This window comes from Nyctereutes procyonoides, unplaced genomic scaffold, assembly GCF_905146905.1.
Source record: "Nyctereutes procyonoides isolate TBG_1078 unplaced genomic scaffold, NYPRO_anot_genome, whole genome shotgun sequence".
Taxonomy (NCBI): Eukaryota; Metazoa; Chordata; class Mammalia; order Carnivora; family Canidae; genus Nyctereutes; species Nyctereutes procyonoides.
In genome coordinates, this window is record NW_026575121.1 from 4591374 (window position 1) to 4617018 (window position 25645).

At 40.3% G+C, this 25645-nt stretch overlaps 1 protein-coding gene across 5 annotated transcripts in view; it reads right to left on the minus strand.

Moving 5' to 3' along the window:
* LRCH1 (leucine rich repeats and calponin homology domain containing 1) overlaps positions 1-25645 on the minus strand; it is a 199927-nt gene that overhangs the window by 90739 nt on the left and 83543 nt on the right. For all 5 annotated transcript variants that reach the window (XR_008665747.1, XM_055335664.1, XM_055335663.1 and 2 more), the window contains one exon: positions 13403-13547. Coding sequence is in view for 4 of the 5 variants with exons in the window: in XM_055335664.1 (XP_055191639.1) it covers positions 13403-13547 (145 nt within the window). In the remaining variant the exon portion in view is untranslated. The remainder of the gene's footprint in view (positions 1-13402; positions 13548-25645) is intronic.

The window sequence follows — 25645 nt, forward strand, 5'->3', positions numbered from 1 at the left end:
TTTGAAATGGGCAAAATCACTGCTTGGGGTCTTGTCTGGTATACTCTTCTAGGTTATCCCTGCCTTTCATAATTTTTTAGTTATTTTTTTTTAATTTTTTATTTATTTATTTATTTTATGATAGTCACAGAGAGAGAGAGAGAGAGAGGCAGAGACATAGGCAGAGGGAGAAGCAGGCTCCATGCACCGGGAGCCCGATGTGGGATTCGATCCCGGGTCTCCAGGATCGTGCCCTGGGCCAATGGCAGGCACCAAACCGCTGCGCCACCCAGGGATCCCTTTTTTAGTTATTTTACAACTCAAATTTGTTGTAAAAACTGAAAACGAGATAGTAATGAAAATAATTTTTGTGCACTGGAGCACAGATAAATTGTGATGACTACAGTGGAAGTGCAATTGATTGCAGCCCTCTTGCAACTCTTCATAAATTCATCTCAGCCAGCGTACTACTGTGTGTGGGTATGTGCGTGTGTGCATGTGTGTGTGCATGCATGCTGAATTCTCCTTAAACAGGTTATACATCTTACTGCTTCCTTTGCTAATGAATGAATTATACACAATCTTTGATGGATGTTATATTTGTATGAGAGTCATGATTTTACCTTTTTTAAAAAATTGCCCTTTTACAGGTGATTATTTCAACTGTAGGGATGTAGCATTTCAACAATAAAATTTTGGTGCAGACAATTTAAAGACTCTTTCAGCTGCTTCAGACTTCGGGTCAAGGTCATTCCTTTCTTTATTATATAGTATTGAGCTCTCAAAACCTCTGAAAAAAATCCTCACATCCCCTACAAAAAGAGTTCAATCCATAGAGAAAGGAGGTGGGGAAAAGGAAAAAAAAATGTTATAAGCAAATGTCACAAGATATTAATAATTGTTTGAATACTGGTGAATGACTAATAGACTGTACTTTGCAGTACTTAGGTTTTTTTTTCTCAAAATGTACTTTGCAAAAAAAAAAGTACTTTGCAGTTTTTTTTCTCAAAAGAAATTGCATACTTTACTTGATAGTGAATAAATAATACTAAACATTTATGTATGTTTTTAAAGTACTAAATAAAAAATAAATCAGCGTGGATGGCAGCTCTGTGTAACACACTTCAGTGTTTCTCGGGTTCTTCTGTCTTCTACTTCTATATCATTTTTCCCTTCAATACATCTAGTCCATACAGATTACTTGGTCACTGAATATAACATCATGAAGGGACATATTTTGTAACCTCATCCTTTTTTAGGCATGAGGTCAGTTTTTAAAGGAGTAGGAGTCAGTGGGTGATAAAAATTCCTCTAAATTAGTGTTTACAAACTGGTGTTCTGGAAAGCACCATTCTGGGAGACACTAATAGGCACGCCTCACAAAGAATAGGGGAAGAGTTCTGTGTTGCTTGCAGACACACAGTGCAGATTAATACAGTACATGGCTCCGGTTTTTGTTTTTTGCTTTTTTGGATACCTATATCCAACAGAACACTTTTCCATAGAACTATACTCTGGGGAAACAGCGTTCTATTTATTCCTTAATTGATCCAATGGCATCGCTGAGGTCAAAAATAAATAACTTTTTTTCCTCCTATGAAGTCTGGCAAGTGAGTTTTCTCCAAATCTATTATTCTCTGTTCGTGAACAGATGAACTAATTCACTGAGCAGAAGGGGTCAATTTTCTTACGTTATTTTCACATTCCTTTCTGCTGTCACTTGCCAAACGGAGTATCAGAAAACACTGCCTGATTTCATGAGGTTAAGGTAGATATGCTTAGATTAATAGATAACACAGTTCCACATGATCCAACTCTGAAAGTGACCCAAATCTTCTGGTTATTTTCTCACTGTTCAAAGAGATGATCTCATTCCATCTGTTCGGACAGTCCATCTGGTCCAAGCATGTAAAGGTGTTCCAAGAAATGGCACAAGATTAAAAAAAAAAAATGCTTCACGGAATCAACTCTTCACAGCACAATTATACCCTTTGTTGCCTAAACACTCAATCCCTTGAATGCTTCAAGATAAAGCACCACAGAATATGTATTTATTCTTGACTTAACTTATCTACCTGGGAAAAGTGCTATTTAGCATTATTACTCATGCTGAAATTCTTGGCTACGTTATTTTATCAAGATTTCCTCTCCCTGAGCTCTCAGAGCACAAGCATTCCTGTCAGAAGTAGGATAAGATTTTTAACATCATAATCTATAATTTTCCAGTTATTGTAGCATTTTTTTTCTTTTGAAAATGAAGCAATGCATTTAGATTAGAATTGGGAAGCTGAGAAAACCAATACTCTTGTGTCTCTTCTCTCAAAAGCAACTCTTAGGAAAACTTTTTTTACTTGCCCTGTTACTGTGATTGTCACTAACCAGCAAATAAGAACATCAAGAAAACCAAAGTGAAGCCCTGGTCTGGCCCTTATGCTTCCAGATTGCAGTCAAAACCTACTTGCCTTTATAAAGCCCTAATTCCATGTGACCCTCAATTTAAGACACCAGGGATGAAAGCTATACTTTCGGTGCTAACAAGACAGAAAATGCAGAATTCAATCAAGAAAGGACTGAAGATTAAGAAGTCAATTCTCTTATGCTCCAATTTCATGGGTCAAAGGCCTCAAGACTTGTTCTCATCTAATTTTATAAGAAAATTACTCAACTCATAGAAATTCAGTACCAAGTAAGAGTTTGTTTTTAGCCAACTAACAGGGTATACTATTATAAGGGCAAGAGAGTGCATCAGATCTAAGGAGCCAAAATACAGAGCTCTTGGGCTATACATTGCAATCACTGGAAGTCTTTTCTTTCTTTTTTTTTTTTAAAGACTTTATTAATTCATGAGAGACAGAGAGACAGGCAGAGACAAAGGCAGAGGGAGAAGGAGGCTCCCCACAGGGAACCCAATGTGGGACTCGATCCCAGGATCCTGAGCCAAAGGCAGAGCCACCCAGGTACCCCTTCTTCTTCTTTTTTTTAAATGATTTTATTTATTTATTTATTTATTTATTTATTTATTTATTTATTTATTTGACAGAGAGAAGGAGCATGAGCAGGGGGAGAAGTAGGGGAAGAAGGAGAAGCAGTCTCTGCCAAGCAAGGAGCCCAATGCAGGGTTCCATCCCAGGGCCCTAGGATCCTGACCTATGCTGAAGACAGATGCTTAACCTACTGAGCCCGGCGTCTCTGGGAATCTTTTCAATTAAGGATATCATGGTACTACAATTTTTCCTTCTTTCAAAGTATTGCTGTACTTCAGCTTTCAATATGCTTAAGTGCATTCTCATCTTTGAAAACTATTCCAAATATAAAGAAATGAGAACTAGATAAGATACTAAGAAATGCAGAAGAATGAAAGATCAAAATTAACTTTAACTAATAGGGAGTACCCAAAGAAGGCCAAAATAATAGAAAAATGGAGGAAGGGGCAATATGGAAGAAGACAATGACTAAAATTTTTCTAGGGTTGTTGAAAGACATGAATCCCCAGATTCAGGAAGCAAAACAAAGCTTAAGCTGGGTAAATCAAAATTATACACACCTATACATACCACAGCAAAAAATATAACACAAGAAGATAAAAAAGAAGGTATGGGAGGAAATCAAAAGGAAGAGCATGGAAAATTCTCCACAAGGCTAACACGTTTAGACTAGCAAAGGATTTCTCCACAGCAAAACAGAGGTCAGAAAACATACTATCTTTGAAATAAAATAGAAAAGAACCGCAACTGAAATTTTTATACTAATACAACCTAAATTTTATTCTTAGAATTAAACCTTCTTTCAAGTATGAAGAGAAAGGGCATTTCAGAAAAAGACTGTATTTACCACAAGCACACCATCACGGAATGGACTTCTTAAGAATGCATGTTATAAAGGAGATTCACCTAACAAGAATGATGTGAAAAAGCAGAGAATCTGGTAAAAATAAATGTGGGTAGGTACGAATAATCATCAGTTGACTCAAATCAAGGTAAAAAGTAAGAAAGACCTAAAATATAGAATAAAAATAATATATGTTTGCAGAGGGGTGCTTGCAATAAAGCTTTCTATAAACATTATTGCTTTGGGGAGAAAGGGAGAGGTATCTTTACCTTTAGAACTTCGGGCTTTTGCAAGTCAAATATTCATAACAACTTACATTGTATAAAGATATAATGACTAACCTCTAAACCAGAGGAAGAAAGAAATTAGAAAAAATAAAACTCAGAATATACAATAGAAGGTAGGAAAGGGTAGGGGAAAAAACGCAATAATAATCTTGGTTAAAAAAATACAAGATAAGAAGAAAAATATAAATCCAAATACATACATAGAAAAACTAAGGTTGCAAGGTTGAAAGTGGAAAGATATGTGTGAGCAAAAGCCACTAAAAGAAAGCTAAGATAAAAGTATTAATTTCATATACAGTAGACTATAAGTCAGAAAAAGTATTTTAGGGATAAAGTCAATCACTTTACAATGATAAAACCTGAAGTGTGAAAGAAAGACATACAATTTTGAACTTGGGCTCAAAATACCTGGTCTATAACTTGGTCTTAAAATACATACATTAAAAACAAAACAAAACAAAACAAACAAAAAATAAAGAATTGATGAAATTGCAGGGATAAAAGCAAACCCACAATCATTTTACTTTGCTCAAAGTACAACTGTCAGTAACATATATTAAGCAGACAAAAAATGTGTCAAGGTAAATAAGATGTGAGCCCCCAGATTAAAAAGTTATATTTAATGGATTCACTGTAACCCACATACAACACTTGAAAAGAACAAACAGGGTTCCCTGGGTGGCACAGCGGTTTGGCGCCTGCCTTTAGCCCAGGGCACAATCCTGGAGACCCGGGATCGAATCCCACGTCGGGCTCCCGGTGCATGGAGCCTGCTTCTCCCTCTGCCTGTGTCTCTGCCTCTCTCTCTCTCATTCTGTGTGACTATCATAAATAAATAAAAATTAAAAAAAAAAAGAAAAGAACAAACATTCTTTTCAGGCACACATGGAATATTTACAAAATTAACTATGCATAGGCTATAAAGTAAATCTCAACCAATGTAAAGAATCAACATCAAACAAGATATTCTCCAAATGCATGGCACTAACATTAAAAAATCAGTTTTAAAAGGTAACTTTCTAAAATCTACTCTATAGCAAATTCATGAGTCAAAGAAGTCATGCTGAAGATTAGAGAAGTTTTAAGAGTAATATTAAAAATACCACACAGCACAAATTTTAGGAATAAGCTAGAGCACCACATACAGGGAAATCATAACTTTAAATGCTCCTTTAAAAAGAAAAAATAAAAATAATAAAAGTAATAAAAATAATAATAAAAAAATAAAAGAAAAAATAAAAAGAAAAAATAGTATAAATAAATAAATAAGATTAATGAACTCCTTAACCCAAACTCCAGAAATTATAAAAAGAATAAACATATAAGAAAATACGAATGCCTAGGTGGCTCAGTGGTTAGGCACCTGCCTTCAGCTCAGGGCATGACCCAGGGGTCCCGGGATCGAGTTCTGCATTGGGCTCCCTGCATGGAGCCTGCTTCTCCCTCTGCCTGTGTCTCTGCCTCTTTCTTTCTGTGTCTCTCATGAATAAATAAATAAAATCTTAAAAAAAAAGAATAAACATATAGAAAATAGATGGAAATTTGATAGATAAAAATCAGGAACTAATGAAATAGAAGATAACAACCTAAAAAAGTTGGTCACTAAAATTAAAAACCGATCTAACAAAAAAAGTACACAACAAAACAGACCAACTTCTAAAAACATAAATATAAAAAATAAATGAGTAAATAAATAAACACATAAATACAGGAAAACACAAATTCACAGTATTAGGAATTAGAAAGACAAACCAACTATAGTAGAAATTTTTGAAATTACAAAAGTGCTCCCTTATTTAAATATTTAGGTTGGTTTCCTGGACAATTCTCTAACAACTATTTTTAAGACTACGAAACTGTCCTATGGGGCAAGGAATGCCATCCAGCACTGTTAGTGTTAGACAAGGTAACAAAGGTGGAAATGCCAGGCAAGCTACAAATGCCATAGAAATAAATTTCACTAATTTCTGTTACTCTTATTTATGAACCAGTGCGCCTGGGGGATCACTTTCCTGTCTCCTATCTAAAGTAAAGGGTTGTTGAAGGACCCAAATACGAAGGTGGACCAGCTAAATCCTACTTGGCTATTAAGAAGTGATGATGATGATGATGATGATGATGGTAATGAAGATTATTCCAAAAATCCACACCCTCCTTGTTGTGTATATGCTCCTTTTCTCTTTCCCTCTTCTTGAGGACAGTACTTGTTAGAAGACTTGGCAAACTGCAGTGCTCTTAGAGGAAATAGAGTAAGTTGATTACTGACGAAATGGTAAAGTTTCAAAGGGTCTTTTATCTGTCTAGCTAGAAAAATAAATATAATTTGCATCTTGCTCATTGGGGCTCGCAGAAAACACTCTGAGAATTACATCTATATAATCAATTAGGGGTAGGTATTTACCCCGTTTTTGGAGGAAAGGTCTGCAGCACAAAGATCTTAAGAACTCCATTAAGATCAGAAGCAGAACTGAAAACAAAACCAACACACTCTGACAGGGCTGCAGCCATCAAAGCCATAATGTCCCTTTTGTGTCTCTCTTTTCCTCTGTTTAACACAAACACTGATCTAAAACAACATCTGTGATCAGGTGACATGTATAATGGAAAAATCCTCTTTGGAAGTCTTGCCAAGTATGAACTACACTAAAAGGAATGGAAAGTGGTAAGAAATACCCTACTATTAACTCATTCACATTTAATAAAACCCATCAGCTTCCAATGCCAATGTACATAATTTTATGGGTATGGCAAATTATAAATATATTACAATTTTTAGGGACCACTGTGTCCAGACCTTGAAAACAATTGCCCAGTGAGCACACTAGAAAGGACAAGGCTTAGCCCACACACTGCTGCTCGCACGACTGATGACCCCAGTGGCCACCACTTCCAACTGTAGCACTCTACAAAAACATGTTTTCAAATTTTAAGATGATGCTTCCAAATTCCAACATGGTTCTCTGCATCTTGGTAGTTTCCTGCCGATCTGTCGTTTCATGAGACACAACCTATCTATCAAAGGCCAGTTCTGAAATAACTCATTTTCCCTTTGAAAATAAAATAAGATCATCATAAAAGGATTTGTGATGTTAAGTTTGTCTCGAATTGAACGAAATTCCTCCCCTTTTCCGGTGTAGAAAGACACCATCAAGTTTCTCAGTTTCTAGAAAGAATAAATGCCATCTTACAATCGAGACCTTCTTCATAAATGTCAAAGCAAGGAGAGGTGCATTTCTTAGGGAAAAGATTAAAATTCTTAGGAACAAAGAAAATTCATTTTTAGTTCACAGTAAGTTTGTAAAATCTGTGCTTTCTTAGGCAACCCTAGTGTGCAAGATGCTTTTTCCAATCCTTCAGATAGCAAGATATTCTTAGGATTAAAGATCATTGGGGCACCTGGGTGGCTCAGTAGTTGAACATCTGGCTTCCGCCCAGGGCGTGACCCCAGAGTCCCGGGATCGAGTCCTGCGTCGGGCTCCCCAGAGGGAGCCTGCTTCTCCCCCTGCCTGTGTCTCTGCCTCTCTCTGTGTTTCTCTCATGAATAAACAAATAAAGTCTTCTAAAAAAAAAAAAAGGATTAAAGATTATTTCTCAGGATGACCTCCCCAAAGGAATGTGGGGATACAGGTTACATGGCCATCAGGAAGTTAGCTCTTTCTGCACATTGTTTAGCAGCCAAAAAGGATGCCAAGCTTCAGAAAACGCATCCAAACCAGATTCCTTTTATGGCGTGATAACATTTTGTCCGAGAGGCTGCCCTTTTCTTTATAGGCCATGCCTCAGAAACTACTCCTCGGTTGACTGGTAGAGATAGGGACTATTGCTTCTTCTTTTTTTTAAGACTTTATTTATTTATTCTACAAAGAGAGAGCCCGAGTGGTGGAGGGAGGGAGCAGAGGGAGAGGGAGAGGAAGAGGACTCAGCACTGAGTGCGGAGCTGGATGCAGGGCTCGACCTCAGGATCCTGGCTTCATGACCTGAGCCCAAAGCCAGAGTCAGAAGCTTAATCCAGTGAAACACCCAGGCACCCCAGGGGCTTTTCCTTTTCTCTTCTTCTTCTTCTCTTCTTCTTCTTCTTCTTCTCTTTTTTTAAGGTTTTATTTATTTATTCATGAGATACACAGAGAGAGAAGCAGAGACACAGGCAGAGGGAGAAGCAGGCTCCATGCAGGGAGCCCGACGTGGGACTCGATCCTGGGACCCCGGGGTCACGACCTGAGCCCAAGGCAGACGCTCAACCCCTGAGCCCCCCGTCGTCCCCCCACCAGGGGCTTCTAATAAAGAAACCAGCTCCTGCTCTGTGTGTTTCACCCTCAGAAAGGAAAACCACTCACCAAGAGTTCTGGAAGCAATAGGATCAAATGCTGTTAAGAACTTTCATTTTTTGGCAGCTTCCATTCCTGAACGCCTCTGAGACACACTTTCAAGCTAAAGTCCCTATGCTTAGATTCACAGCACCTCGATGGCTGCCAAGAGTTTTGCTGCTTTGGGTTGTTCTATTTTCCTAAGGTACATTTTCTTCATGGGTCTCATCAACAACAACCTCTCCAGCACCTTAAAATAGATTTTAAACTTTGTAAGGCTTTCCTGTGTAGCTGAGGTTCAAAGTGTTTGTTGTTCCTATATAGGCACAGGTCATGCTTCATCATTTTTATTGTTCTTGGCCACGTTTCTGGGATTAAGACACTTTATAACAGGAAGAAACACAGTGGCACCCAAACTAAGCTAACATAACCTTTTGTTGTGAACACCAAGAAGCAAAGATTAAAAGCCCAGAGCCTCCAAACACAGGCTACATAAACAGCAATAAATTAATGTTTTCCACGAATCTGACATTTCTATCACGTGGGAATATGCTGAAGTGTATTTCACCGTGAGTGGTTTTATTTTGCATGTGCTCATTAGACCTATCTCTGGTCTGAGACAGGAACTGGATTTCTGGAACTGAGCAGCCCTCTGACATTTCAAGATATCATCTCTGAGACATCCTGTCAGCCAAGAGGCTGCGTAGGCAGTGGCATATCACCACCAGCACCAGCACCCTCATCATCTTCACTGTCATCATCATCACCACGACCATCAAATATTTATGAGTGTCCACTCCTACTCCATACATCTCGGAGGGGGTGATCCATTCTGAACGTTTCCCATCAATTCAAAGTAGCTTCACACGGCATCTCTCCTCCTTTGAAACACACAAAACTAGTGATGTCTACGTGTGATTTATTAAAAAAGAGAGAAGATTAAAAATTGCATTGAGACCACGTTTGAGTAGAGAAACATGAAATCTGTGAAAATTTGAAAAGCAGCTTCCCTGCACTACTTTATCTAGGGGCTCTTGATTCGTAGTTAACAGAAATAAGAGGAAAACCCCTCAGCACCACAGAAGAGCCAAAGTATTTCAGGTACTTCTTTATAAAACCTAAGGAACTTGCCTATTTGTTAAAGCCATCTCAGAACATGCTAGATTGTTCTAGCTAGACCTCAAGTGTACACCTAAAAGCAATTTACAGCTTTTCTTTACTTTTTTGAAACTTATACGGAGTTCTCCGATACATCTACATTGGTGATCATGTCATGATTTGATTCTATATTAGTCTTGAATATAAGCTTCTTTCTTTGGCATAATACCCCCTTTACCATAGAAAAAAACCTGCCTGCACTGAAGACAACTCAGTAGGTCTATAACGCAGTAGGTCTGCAGCACCCCGAGTCCCTGGCTTCCTTTTCAAGTAAACGGATTGGCAGGCTCTCCGCCAAAGGCTAAAGTTAACTGGAGCCCACCAGGCCTCCTCACCACACCCAAGAAGACATCGATCTTACTGCATTGACTTAATTTTCCGGAGGGGCAGAAAAGACCTGAAAAGGCCATGACACCCGATCCTGGATGTCGTTGAGGGGACGTGTATCATGAGCACGCATAAGCACAATATTCTAAACGTGTTCCTGGTCACCAGTTTGAGGGTGGCTGGGAGTGGGGTAGGAGTCTGAGGGCAGGAAGCACTCACACAGGCCCCACTATCACACGGGTGATATTACTCAGCATCTTAAAGAGTCAACAATTCATTAGATGCCACTGGTATTTTCCAGACATACTTGCATATCTGCACATAAAGAGAGGGGGACAGTCATCTTCTGTTGTACAAGCTACAATAAATCCTTTAGGCAAACATTCCAATCCCAATCGCTACCAAACAGAGAAATAACTCCCTTCCAGGGGTCCGATTCTCAGAAGACACGCTCCCACTGAACCAAATAAATGAGGAGTTAGAGGCTTTCCAATTGAACAAGGTGACCATCTTCCTGGTTACTTTATTTTTTTTTAAGATTTTATTTATTTCTTCATGAAAGACACACAGAGAGAGAGAGAGGCAGAGACACAGGCAGAGGGAGAAGCAAGCTCCACACAGGGAGCCCGACGTGGGACTCGATCCTGGGTCTCCAGGATCACACCCTGGGCCGAAGGCAGGCACTAAACCGCTGAGCCACTGGGGCTGCCCTCTTTCTGGTTACTTTAAAGCCTGCCCTATGTTACTACTTTATGTTACACATTTAGTGAAGCAAACTTAAAAGAGGTATCAAAAATAATTACATATACATATATATACATGTACACATATATAATACATGTATTCTATGTTATATATCATGTATATATATATATTACATATATATATATGTAGTACCTGGCTTTCGGAGAGTTTAGAGGCTGTACATACATTTATCTTTTCTTTTTTTCCCAGAGGGAGGGAGAGCGAGAGCCTGGGTGCGCACACAAGCACATGCGAGAGTGCAGCGGGGAGGGGCAGAGGGAGAGGGAGACTCTCAAGCAGGTTCCCTGCTAAGCCCAGAGCTCAACACAAGGCTGATCCCGGGACCCTGAGATCATGACCTGAACTGAAATCAAGAGGCAGATGCCTAACCAACTGAGCCACCCAGGTGCCCCAAAGATATACCTGCATTTTTCATATACCCTGATATAACGAACGCCCCTGAAAAGTAAGAGATATACTTTTTCTTAATTTTCTCCATGTAGTTATCAATTCCTTTAGAGTCAGGATTCAACACTATAGAATATGTTTTAAAGCACAGTAATATTAGAGTTGCGATGTGAACAAAAAAATCTACACAAAATAAAAGCCATCTATATAAAAGGGAGAAAAGACCGAGGCAAACAATAAATTAGACAGAAACCAGTGTTTAAAGAGTTGGGTGGTCAACAGTCCCTGTATCTCTTTCTTTTTCCTGTAGCCCAGGAATTCACCACATAACGGTTTACAATATGCCCACACGGTTCCTCTTCAGCATCATCAATCTCGACGACTCTCCCCGTTCTTGCCTCGGAGGATCCTGGGACCCACACTTCAATATGTCCTTTCTACCAACTGAAGATAGCGGTATTATCTACTCTCCATGAAGCTCAACATGAAAACCGTCACAGCAAAACCAATTGTACTAATGCTTTTAAACCATAATATAAACTTTAAGATTAGATTATCTCAACATTTGTAGAATTTTATTGTGTATATCATCCCAGAAGAGATAAGTCATCTATACCCAAAAGTTTCTCACTGCGGATGGACTTTGTGTGACAACATTAAATCTCCTTACTTGTTGCATGCAGGAGTACTGGAGGTGAAAATGTCACAGCAGGACAAGACCTGCGGAAGTAAACACCGACTGCATAGGCTCTTGGGATAGTTCCTCTATGCAGGTTGGAATTACAGGGCAGATGTCTCAAGGAAATAGTGAACCAAATCCTATAACACCACTATGTTGACTCCATCAGGCAATTCCAAAGTAACGAACATTCTGCTGTTGCAGAAACAGTTTAGACTTGTCTTATTCAAGAAAATTCAACAATGGTCAGATGCACTTGAAACCCAGAGAATTGAAAGTTAGCTAATGTAAGCGTCTAGATTATGCTAATAGTAATTCACACTTTAAAATGTAAGTAAAGGCCACTTAAAAACGTGACTAGGATTTTTTTCTCACTCCCAAGGAGGATATGCACACCTAATAAAATGTGGCAGAAACCCATTTTTGACTGCAAAGAAAGCAAGAGAGGACCTCTCAGTGTCTGACTAAAACAAACAAACAAAAATCTAAAAAATAATCGATATTATCTACCATAAGTTAATGCTCATCTTTTTCACTGGCAATTTTGCACTTTAAAGTTTGGCATGTGGCAGCCCTGGTGGCTCAGTGGTTTAGTGCCACCTTCGGCCCAGGGCGTGATCCCAGAGACCCAGGATCGAGTCCCACGTCGGGCTCCCTGCATGGAGCCTGCTTCTCCCTCTGCCTGTCTCTCTGCCCCCCCCTCTCTCTCTCTCTGTGTGTGTCTCTCATGAATAAATAAATAAAGTCTTAAAAAAATAAAGTTTGGCATGTTTGTTACACAGCACAAGCCTTGCTAATCAGGTGCTGCTCTTGACACACCAAGGTAATGCCACTGACATGAGTAGAGGCTCTGCTCAGACTTGAACTTTGGCACCTTGCTTTCATAGTAGAGATAGATTTGATGTAACAGTTCCTATCTCTCTCCTGACATCCTGTGCAAGTCAAAGATTTAGGAGACAAGGAACCAAAATCTGGCCAGAGCAGTTGACAGTCACAGCACAAAGTCTAAAACCTAGGCCTTATAATAATAGCCGATTTCCTTAACTCCAGGGCTACTCAGGGGCATGAGTATGTTACATGATGCTGTGCATAATCAGAGAATCAATACAGACCACTGACATGCCCTCAGCAAAGGCTGACCTAATTGAATGGGGTTACAAAAACAGCAAACTTCATACCTTTCTGGAGTTGCTCAGCGCTCTAGAACTTTCTCACGTGGCCTAAAGGGAACAGGCTCAGACTGCACTAAGTAGCAAATCCAATGGTCCAAAACCCCCCAAAGACCAGCAAGGCTCCAATGTGTCAGAGCCCTGAAGTTCTTTTTTCACTTCCTTTAGCCCTCCTCCTCCAAAAACTACATCAATACCTGAAGACAATATACCACACACCAAAGAGACAAAAAGTATAAATGATGCCATATAAATTACTGTAACAACAACAACAAAAACTAAACAAAAATACCTTGTCATATTGACATTCAGAGAAGTCGGGCATCAAAAACAATATTAATGGCACTACAAATTTATCATGGAAGGTAGTTCTTAAATAATCTTTGTGCAGTTAGCTTCAAAAAGTGGTCAGAAATTGCAAAGAGAGGAAACAAACACCCTGATAGAAATGAAAGCACAATGATTTAGGGTTTTTTTTTTTTCCACTGAATTTGATTACAATCTGTATAGTCAACCTACCTCAAGTTTAAGTAAGTCAGCATCTGCAGATTAATGATGGTCTCAGGAATGACTCTGATGCAATTATGGTACAGATTAAGAATTTCCAGTGATACGAAATGGCACAATTCCATTGGGACTTCGACCAGTCTGTTTTTAGATAAATCTATGAGAGAAAAGGAAAGAATATTTTGTCAATAACTCTTCAACATAATCCAATGCAATTATCAACTATAGGTACTTTTTTTCTTAACATGTTTTAAAATAAACATAATCTGGGGATCCCTGGGTGGTGCAGCGGTCTGGCGCCTGCCTTTGGCCCAAGGCGCGATCCTGGAGACCCGGGATCGAATCCCACATCGGGCTCCCGGTGCATGGAGCCTGCTTCTCCCTCTGCCTGTGTCTCTGCCTCTCTCTCTCTCTCTGTGACTATCATAAATAAATCTTTAAAAAAAATTTAAAAAAATTTTAAATAAACATAATCTAAATTAGGATCAGCATTTTCATTTTTTGTAGCTGTTACTCCAGGGTTGATTTCCTCTTCCTGGCCTATTACCCCATTCCTTTGTAAAAGCAAAAATATTGCTGAAACAATCATCGCCAGATATAAGGGTGACTGAATCAATATTTATTTTCCATTCTATCTGAAAATCATTTCAACGTCATTGTCCCCAAGGCAAGCATGAAAATGTATCTTTTAATATCTCTGAATATAATCTTTACCATAATATTATTTAATTCAATTTTGCACTCATAACATACGTTGTCTCTTGGAATATTATATCCTCTGCAAACACACACACAGTAGATACTAAACAAATATTTTATCCACGGGAATTACTGAGAACCTTACAATGTGTAACCGAGACAGATCAAATGTGTCTCTCTTAAGGACAGGCCGTGTGTCTGCCACATGACCAGCAATAAAACTGAGCTCTCTTCACCAAGTGTACCAAAGACCATGATAATGGTGGTCTACAGTGGGTGTAAACACACGTCATGGTTTACAATATCACCATCTCAACAACAAAAATAAGGAACAGTCCTTAACATCTACATCTGGGAATGGTAGGCATAACTGTCAAATACCACAAAACACCAAATATAAGAAAAGAGCTACCACTCTCAAAAACAATAACATTATTGATCGTATCACCCTTCATCAGGAGGGACTCAATCAGTATGACCTGAAGATGTTTAGTAAATAACATGTGATCTATACTTAGGGAATCAGACTCCATTAAAAACAAAAACAATACAAAACAACAACAACAACAAAAAAAAAACAGAGAGAGTTTACATAGGTCAATTCTATAATGAAATCAAAGTCAAAGGGCTACCCTCCTGACTACCCTTCTGAGAAATAAATACATAAGTAAACGAAAACAGGCCTAGATGGCTTCAGAAGTGAGTTCTAAGCATGTTTAAAGGCACAATTCTGATAATATTTAAACAATTCTATATAAGGCAAAAGAAGGAAAATTCCTAAATATTTATTTAAACAATAAGGTATAATGGTGATAGCAACACTTAACAGAGAAAATACACAAAAAATAAACTACTTATAAATCTCCCTTCTAAATACTAATGTTAAATCCTAAATTTAGAAACCAGCAAACAGAACTGAGCAGTACATAAAAAGATTAACATGCTATGAGTAAGTGGGACTTATTATAGGAATATAAGGATTTCGTATTATTTAAACAATTCACTGTGTAACTAGAGTAAAAGCAAAATAGTGTTTGATCACTTCCACAGATATTTAAAAGGTACTGATAAAATACTATATTTATTCTTTTTCAAAAACGACCTATTGAAGTATATCTTATATATCATAAAATTGACCTATTTTATGTGTACAATTCAGTGATCTCTAGCAATTTTACTAAACGGCACATCATCATCATAAATCAAAACATGGGTTTAGAATATTTATATTCATTCTTAATGTAATCATTCAATAAAGAATAGTTGGCTATTTCTTTATATAATTACAGACACACACACACGCATATGAGTGAGAGAGAATTCTTTTATTTACTGCTAAATCTCAAATGACTGGGAATAATATTACACCAGCAGAGTCAAAATAAGACATTACTAGCACTATTAATACTTACTATTGTTCACTAGATACTAGCCAATGACATGGATAAGGAAAAAAAAAAAAAACCAAAATTGGAAACAAAAAGAATAATCATCATTCGCAAATAATATGTTTCCCCAGAAAACCCAAAAATATCAACAGAAAAACTATTTCAAAAACAGTTACAAGGTAGAAAATGATGCTAAAACAAAAAGCCTACACACACACACACACACACACACAGGCAAAATTATACAACATAAGAAACCTAACTTATTATAATAACAAAAGTATAAAAATCTAGAAAAGCTTAAGAAATATGCAAAGTTTATAGGAAGAAAACTTGGAAATGCTACTAAGCAATAAAAAAGAAAGGTTACAAAAGATATCCCATGATTGTAAATAAAAAGGACAAGATTCAAAGGGTGTCAATTCTCTCTAAGCTTTGTATTAACGGAATGAACTCACAATCCAAAGACGACACTTCTAAGATATGTATTTTTTTAATTTGCTGAGGTTACTATACAAGTTGACTTTAACGTTCATGTGGTAAAATAACACACAAATAACAGGGTATCTCTCAACACAAAAGGTGCTCTGAGGGCCACCCGCCCTCCTAGACATTAACAGCCACATCATAAGGCAGGACGATGGGCAGGTGAGAACAAGTCAGCAGAACAGATTACAAACAGGTCAAAGATACACATGGAAACCAAGTGTGCAGGAAGGATGACATTTCAAGTCAACAGGGAAAAGATGTAAGGTCACTAAGCAGTTTGAGAAAACTGGACAGCCATCTAAAACAAAGGATGACCTACGTCACCCCTTTATCTCAATAAATTCTAGAGGAATTAAATGATCAGCTTAGAATGGAGAAAGTCTTCCTATGAATGGCCTAACACCCGATTGATAAATTCGACACGTTACAACAAAACGTATGGCATTTTATTTTTTATTTTTTTTAATTTTTATTTATTTATGATAGTCACACACAGAGAGAGAGAGAGAGAGAGAGAGAGAGAGGCAGAGACACAGGCAGAGGGAGAAGCAGGCTCCATGCACCGGGAGCCCGACGTGGGATTTGATCCCGGGTCTCCAGGATCACGCCCTGGGCCAAAGGCAGGCACTAAACCGCTGTGCCACCCAGGGATCCCAACGTATGGCATTTTAAAGCAAACCAAAGCTCCACCAAAAACATAAATGACAATCGAGAAATGAGGGGCAGGTGGGAAGTCCTGCAATTCATAAACCCAATAGGCTAATTTTTTATACCTATAAAGAGCTTCTGCGGTCAGTGATAATAAGTCAGAAACCCAAAAAAAAAAAAGGACAGACAGACGGAAGGAAGGCAGGAAGGAAGGAAGGCGGGAGGGAGGGAGGGAGGGAGGGAGGAGGAAGGGAGAAAAAAGAAAAGAACAGATGGCTCACAGAAAAGGAAACACAAATGACTCTTAAACACATGAAAAAATGATCAACCTCACGTTAGAGCAATGCAAATCGCAGCTACAAGTAAGTATCAAAAAGTCTGATGGCCACATGATAATGCTGAGGACATGGTGATGTAAATGAAGAACATGTTAGCAAAACCGATCACAATTACAACATGTGCGTATTTCGTTCAACCTCGAAATCCTTCTCATCTAAACTCCTGTGTGTGCAAATGACATAGTTTTTAGCCTGGTCTGAAAGAGCGAAAGCTAGAGAGCAAGTTAAATATCAGTGGAAGTCTGGTTATATATCAATATGCTATTAATAAATACAAATAAAACTAGACTCAAATCCATCAATAAATATTAACATAATATTAATATTTCAGGTGGCGGGATGTAATATTAAATATTATAGCCCATAATGCTGTGCTGCTGTTACGCCGTCATTAAAATGAATGAAGCAGCTTTCTATGCGCCGATCTGCTACGCTCTCCCAGACATATTACAGGTTTTTTTTAAAGCCTGGTACAGAACAGCGTATATAGTATTTGTGGTTTTATTTTACTTTTCTGTGTTTGGGGTTTCAAATGAATATTTACATAGCTGTAAATAGATACACAAATCTAAATGGATTATCTCTGGAAGCCGCAAAAAAAAAAAAAAAAACCTAGTAGAAGTGGTTGTTTCTAAAAAGAGGGTTTCTTGCTGAGAGAATAGGAGTGGGAAGGAGACCCCACCACCATACACCCTGCTGCACCTTTAGAAGTGGGAATGCACTGCTCACTTGATTTTGCACATAGAAATGGATTCAGGGGATCCCCGGGTGGCTCAGCGGTTTGGCTTCTGCCTTTGGCCCAGGGCGCGATCCTGGGGTCCCGGGATCGAGTCCCACATCAGGCTCCCGGCATGGGCCTGCTTCTCCCTCCTCCTGTGTCTCTGCCTCTCTCTGTCTCTATGTCTATCATAAATAAATAAATATTTTTAAAAAAAAGAAATGGATTCAATATATATGTGCATGTATTCTCTACAGTATATAAACACGTGTGTGTGTGTGTGTGTGTGTATACATACAACTTTCTACCAACCTTCTTATTCTCTCTCTACACACAGAATTTTCTTGGACTTGAAAAGAGTTAAGAAGCCAAAGCAAGCTGTGAAGTCCCACGCTCTTAATTAAGGGAAAAACAAGCCTCTTTCATGAACGTTTAGAAACCTCAACAGAAAAAAATTCCACAAGTCTCTTGCATTCTTTCTTCCTGAAACTCTTTAGGAGACATGGCAAACCTCATGTGCTACGATGCTGGAAATTTGCCCAGAAAACTTTTATGTGCTCTTTCCTTCAGGTTCAACTCGAAAGGAAAATTCTACTGAAGTTCCAGTTTATGTTCAAAACTTTACCTCTCCTGAGAACTGCTACGAGGATACCAGCAAGTGGAATGTTTCGATAACTACTTTAATAATAATAATGTTTTTATTAGGTTCAGGGTCACTAATGCTTTAAAAAAAAGGGGGGGGGATATAGGAGTTTTCACAGAAATGCTCTCGTGTAACTATGAACCTTTTCCAAGATCATGGGATATCAAATCAATGTCAGAAACCGCTCCAATCAGAGATGGAGATGTAAATCTATAACCAATAAATCTAAATCTATAACCACCTGCGATGTTTGACAAAGTTACTCAGTTTCCCAGGTCTCTGTTTCTGAAAAAAACATATACTCTAAAGTTAGAGTATATGCAACTGGGTAAATTCTAACATTCTTTTCAGATCTAAGATTTCTGTGAATCAATAAAAACTATTCAGAATTCAAGTATTCTCTGTCAGAAAGTATTCAGGATCCAAGTGATTTTGTTTCATCATAATTATAGCAGCAGCTGAATATCACAAAAAAGTTTTAATGTACAAACCGACAGATCATAAATACTGGCACGTCTTTTTTTTTTTTTTTTACAAATTTGTCCTTTCATTGTAAAATCTATATACTTATCAAATAATCTAATTTTAAAAGTGCTGTTTTCAAACTTGGGGGAAAATGCAATGGTAGGAGAAAGAAATCATATAATGGTTTATAAATTAAGCTAATATTTAATTCTTGGCTAACCACTAACAGCATCATTATTAACAGTTGGCTTAAAAATGCTAGAATAATGATCTGATCGATGTATGCGTCTCATCTAGTCACCATACAGATGTCCTGTGCTCTTGCCCCATTTCAGAGTCTTCCTCCACAATCTCCAGATTTGAGGGGAAGCTCCAGCACTTTTCCTTCTCTGTGGTTTCCTCCCTGGCAGGATCATTTTACACCCCAGGAGCAGGAGCGTCGTGCGCAAAGCTTAGAGCTTAGAGCTTCTGGAGAGATAGATGGTTGTTAGTCCTGCCTGCTCAGAGAAGACCAAGTGTACCTGGTAAAACCTAAATTGCCCTTGTTTTAATCTGTATCTGATATCTCCCCTTTAGTCCTTGTTTGTTTTTAAATATTTTATTTATTAGACACAGAGAGAGAGCAGGTGAGCATGAGCAGGGCAGGAGGGTGACAGAGGCAGAGGGAGAAGCAGACTCCCCACTGAACAGGGAGCCTAAGTCGGGGCTCGATTCCAGGACCCTGGGACCAGGACCTGAGCCCAAGGCAGAAGCTTAACAGACCGGGGCTCGATCTCATGACCCAAGCTGAAGTCAAGAGTTGGACACCTAACCAACTGAGCCCCCCAGGCGCCCCTTCAAGCCTTGGTTTTAACTATTGCTGTTCTCTATGTATCTTTTCAAGAATCCTTGCTCTGAAAGGACTCGGGCTATTCGTTATAAACCGAGTTACAAGGTGTAAGCAGCGGGCATCGGCCAGGCCTGAGCCTACGTTAGGAGCCACATGAACAGAGCTCCCTGTCCACTTTGTGAATGAGAATCTACCCAGGCAGCGTGCTCCCTATCATCCTGCACTCGTGTTCTAGTTTCCACGTGAAAATCACAAAATCTGCACACAGCTCACACTCATTCAACGCCTATATAAAAACAGTTGCCTAGATCGACATCGCTCACATTCAAACAAAGCTGAAAAACAGACCAAAAAAAAAAAAAAAAGAGAGAGAGCTTCCCTTTCTTATTTCAGTTCATTACCCATATGATGAATTACTGACTTATTTATCAACACTCACTCCATGGTTTCTGAAGAAATGAAAAACACATAGGCTTACTTTTAAGGAGTTTATCATTTGAAAAGTGAGCTGAAGCAAACCCAGAATGAACTATCAGGTAAGATGTTCTTCGCATTGTGCTGAAGAGGGGAAAAAGGTGCATATAAAGAGCTAAAAGCCAGGTGAGTAAATCGCGGTACCATCCACTGAGGGCATCCACTGTGCCCCACACTGTATCTGGGGTTTTGCATCTGGTACCTCATTTAGACCACCGCAAGGAGCAGTGCTCCCACATTCCGAGAGACGAGGCTCAGAAAGCATAAGCCACCTGCCCAGAGCCGCAGAGAAGAGCACTCATACCCACACCTAAGGACGTCTAGGGCCCGACTGAGTTCCCCACATGAGACTACTCTTTCCCCACAGAACACTGCCAGCAAGATCAGGATGTGACCCTCAGCGAGGGTAATAGGAGGAGATGGCACTTAATCTTCACTGCGTCTCTATTCATCCAACATGCAATCAAAAGAAAACCAGCATGTTCTGTGTAGAGACCCAGAGGGGAAGACAGTTATAAACATGATGTTCAGAAATTCAAGTACTGAAAACAATATGTCAGCTAATGGGCTCAATTCTGGAAACAGCTACAGGAAACCTGGTAAGTAGAAATCCTGGCCTAAACGGCTAATTACGCCAGCCTTACGTAAGCACTCTGTTCGCTGAAGAGTTTCGAACGTGTGTTCAGAGATATGACTTACTTTTCCTACTTGTCTCCGAGTATCATTTAATTTGCAATTAATTTTATTACTGGAAGGCAGAAAAAGGGTGCCAAAAAAACAAACAAACAAAAGAACAGGGACATGTGCTTTCCCGTGGTTGACTCAGGCTAATGCAGAAATCACCTTGTATCTTTGAGCACCCAGAAGCACCAGGGGAAAGCTGTCCAGAAGGGCCGAAGCCAGTCTGGATTATGATGTTTTGGCTTTGATGACCCAGAGTCGATAATCCAATTATAAATACTGGGGGTGAGGGTGGGGGTGGGGGAGGGAGAATGACATATACAAATTTGTGCAAAATCTTTCCTGTTGGTGGAAAACAAAGAAATACAACGAGGTCTGGTCCTTCTTGAAGAAGAAGAGAACGGAGGAGGCGGAGGGGGAGGACGGGGAGGAGGAACAGCAACAGGAGGAAGAAATCTAGGGCTCGGTTGTAATCAAATATGTAAGAGGACCGTCCACAGTGTGCATGCAGATGTGAGAGCCTCTGACTCGGCCTCTGAAAGGGCACAGCCCTGCCAGGAGGGCAGCAGAGCCCAAGGAGGAGTGTGGCCGCTCCGCCAACCATTACAGACAGGCCAAGGTGAGAGCAAAGAAGGTTCTCCAACCCAGGAAGACCAAAAAAACAAGCACTCCTAGACAATGGGCAAGTGGTAAGAAGGCAAACAGAACCTTTCTCTTGCAATACAACCAAAACCAGCTGCAAAGGGGGCTCAGGAGCTGTGAAAAGACCCGCTAAGCTCTGAGTGACAGGTCAGTAAGCTTGTAAAGGTAGATAAATATAGACGAAGACTCTGTGTTCGTTTTCATTGTTTATTGCTAATTCTGTTGTAAATACATAGAGGTACCACCCCTACAGCAGAACTTAAGGGCCTGCTAGTTTCCTAAATAAAATGTTGGCCTACTGTTTCTCAGTCTTGCTGGTACACCGGAATCACCAGGAAAGTTTTTTAGAGCCCTGAAGCCGGAGGCCCTTGGCCATAAATTTTAGAATGTGGCTCTGGAATCAGCATTCCTTGGATGCCCAGCTGAGTACCTCGATCCTAAGGGAAATGCAGTTGAGCAGATGATCCAACCTCTCAGATTCCCTCCCGAAACCCAGCCTGTCCAACAGGTGGCACTTTCCTAAGGGCAGACTAGAGGGCCCAGGAGTGGCTGGATTTGGAGAGAGCCCACTGGTACCTTTACCACGAATCCTAACTTGGGAAAGGAGGCCTGAGCTGATCCACAGTTAACCGTGGGTCAATTAGATTATTATTCTAAGTCTCTCTTCAACTAGTTCTTGATATAGTCACAGCAGCAGAAATCTGACCTGGACAGGACTTATTATGTATTATGAATTACAGACATTCATAGAAATATAGGGGTTTTTTTTCCTCCTTGACTTCTCATCATGACCTAATGAGGCAGGTGCTATTATAGCTCTCAGTTAGGTGTGGACACTAACGCCCAGAGAGGTTAGGTAACTAGCCTGAGGATACAGAGCTAGAATGTGGCAGGAGCAAGGTAACCCAGGGGTGTGACACTTCAATAGACCCTTGCCCTGAACTATTTTTGGTTCTGCCTCACGGGACTGTGACAGAGGGGAGACCAGTTTTCATGTGGCTATCTCTTATTTTTTATTTTATTTTTTAATTTAATTTAACTTAATTTAATTTAATTTTAATTTTAATTTTTAATTAGCAGATCCATTTTGGATACCCAATCAGGATACGTTAAGTGACCCCATAGCCCTGTGACCTCTGAGCAGGTGCCCAATATCTTCTCCAGAAAGAAGAGCATGTGTCACAGGCACCTGGTTTCCCAGGCTGAGCTGGACACCATCCTCCTTTGCTGCCGGCCCCCCTGGAGGTGAGCCCTGCCCCGGAGGGGGGGACCCCAGGTTCTGTGCACACGCACCCAGGCAGCAAACCAGAACCCCAGCACCACGTCCTCCCCGTGTCCGCTTCTTAATCGAAGCACTGACATGAAAGCTGTGCAGCCAGAAATAAAACAAGAAGTCTCGCCACGGCCAACACAAGCTTTGCAGATCCCTAAAATAAAGGAGCCCGATGAATAAAAATAAGCCGGGGAGGCTAGAAAAACAGTGGGCGGAATCTGGTGTGCAGTCAGCACCATCGGAAGCCGGTGCTGTTTTCGTGTAAAAGGGGAGCGCGGTGCCTCCGGAGGACAGGGCCAGGCCAGCAGCCCGGCGACAGCATCCTGAGCTACCAGCCACAGCAGCCGCCAAGCAGAGGCGCGACAGGCTGTAGAGCGGGGAACCCCGTTTGACCAGAAAGGCTTGCTTTCTGGTCAGAAGAGGAGGCCTCGTCCTGGAAGTGAAAACCCTGCGCAGCCCCAGCGAGACCTAAATGATACATTTTTCAAGCTGAACAATAAACATGTGATTGCAGAAGTTTGATTCCAGAATCTCAGCACTGATCATGATGTTTTGATAAAACGGGGTCAAAGTGTATCCTTCACATGTGAATCTAAACTCCTGGCCCAGCAACCAGAGCACGGGGCCTCTTACTTTCCGGACACTGAGGAGGGGTGCTCTGCGCCTGGCCATCTCCACGCTCTCGCTTGGTCACTGCCGGGACCACAGTTCAGAGACAGTTCTCAGTGGAAGCTCGGTCTGGAGCACCTGCCCTCTCTGGATAGTCCATATCCCTTTGCACCTGGGTAGGCAGGGGGCTCCGTAGAAGAAGCTCAGCGAGATCTTTCTGACCTGCCTCCTGCTCCACAATGCCCCCAGCATCTTACTGCCCCCCACTTCAACTTGTCCCTTGGCACGGACACCCTGCCCAGCCCCACGACCCAGCCCCCGTGGTGGGGGGGGGGGCTCCTGGGCACCTGCACATTCGGGAATGCACTGAAGTTAGGGCGTGCTGCTCCAGGCAGTGAAGCGATCAGCAGGTTCATGAAAGTTTTGAGGGAGTTGGGCAAAGTCTCAGGCGACATCTCTCACAGATCAACAACAACAACAACAAAAATCTTGCCAAACAGTAGAGAGGAGTTCAATGATTCCTCAGTAGGAGCCACGAGCCTTCCCTGACTGCCCCTTTAAACTTTCAACGTCTCTCTCTTAACCTCCTCATGCTGCTCTACACTTTTCCCTTTCTTAGCACTTAGATAGCCTCCTGACGAAACATACCATTACTCATGTATTATGGTCATTAATTTTCTCTCTCAACCTACTAGAACGTAAGTCTAGGGAAGGCTGGGATTTTGCACTGTTGACTGGTATACACTAAGGGCTTAATAAGTATTTGTCGAATGAACGGAGTGGGAAAGCAGGTTCTGAGGTCAGACAGCTTGGGTTCAAATCCTGGTTCCACCACTCAGCTGGGTGGACTTGGAAATAATTATTTCATTCCTCTATGCCTCAGTTTCTTTACCTGTAACATGAGGATAATAACAGTACTATCCCACTGAATTCTTGGAAGGATTAAATGAGATGATTGAGAGCTTGAAAGTCCTGAGACCAGCGGCCCGCACAGAGCGAAGCCCTCTAAGAACAGTCTCTATCATTAGGCTACCTAATGCTGGGTTCTGAGTATTTCTGGCAAGAAATAATACTGCCTGGGCTGGGAAGAAGCTTAAAATCTGACAATCTCGGGGATCCCTGGGTGGCTCAGCAGTTTGGCACCTGCCTTTGGCCCAGGCGTGATCCTGGAGTCCCAGGATTGGGTCCCGCGTCAGGCTCCTGGCATGGAGCCTGCTTCTCTCTCTGCCTCTCTCTATCTCTCTATGTCTATCATGAATAAATAAATAAAATCATTTTTAAAAAATCTGACAATCTCATGAAGCACACCATACACATAAATGCCTCATGATAACAACAAATCTTAGATAAAAGAATAATAATAAAAAGAAGGCAATGTATTTTGAGTGGAAAATGCATCCACTGGTTGGAAAGTTTCCCTTCCTGAGGCTACAGGAGGAAATAGAAATTAATTTTGGCAAATGCCCCAAAAGCATCTAGTGACAGGTTAGACTCCTGGTGCAGTGATTTATTAGCAGGTGATACCTCCTGAACCCACCAAGTGCCAAAGAGCTCATTACATGCAGGTGGCCTTTTAGTAACAAATGCATGACTGAAATGTTGAAAGCAAAAACTGATTTCTTTATTGTACCTCTCCTATCCAAAGCACCGTTCCCCCCCTACAAAAAAAAAAAAAATCAGGTTATAGATTTTTAAAAGACAGCATAGGTATGGGCAAGGGTCGGGGGGGCGGGGCGGAAGTCATGCCCCAAAGTATAATCATTTCACTTAAAAAAGGCTTTCTACTCTTAAACACAAATTCTAACAAATGCTATTATTAACTGTTCCAGCCCCACAGCATTTCAGAAACAACAAACAAATAAGGAAAAAGAAGAGAGAGCCGTAAGAAAGTACACTGCTTACCAGGAACAGTAATAGGGAGATCGACCTACACTTCAAATTTTCAGTATTTTAAATTAAAAAAATTAAAATGCGGTGTCAGCCCCCCCCCAATAACATCACAATGTAGTTGTGACATAAGAAGAATACTAACAACTCGGAACGGTCCAGTAGGAGTTCATACATTTGAGGATTAAACTGTGTTTAAAGATGTTCCGTCGAAGACGGGAGGGAAGTGTGGAAGTAATTTTTTTTAACGTTCTCTTGTAAAGTTACTCAAAACAAAGACATGTTGGGTGGTTACAGCCTCTCTGTCATGACCCATCTGGGGCGATTCTGTTTAGCTAAGGTTTCACGGCACCGTGAATCATTTCCCATTTGCTCGAAGGCAATTTTGGGCTCAGAGACATCAACAGTACTCATCTTTAAAATGGGCCACACTAAAAATAAATAGATAAATAGATAAATAAATGAATAGATA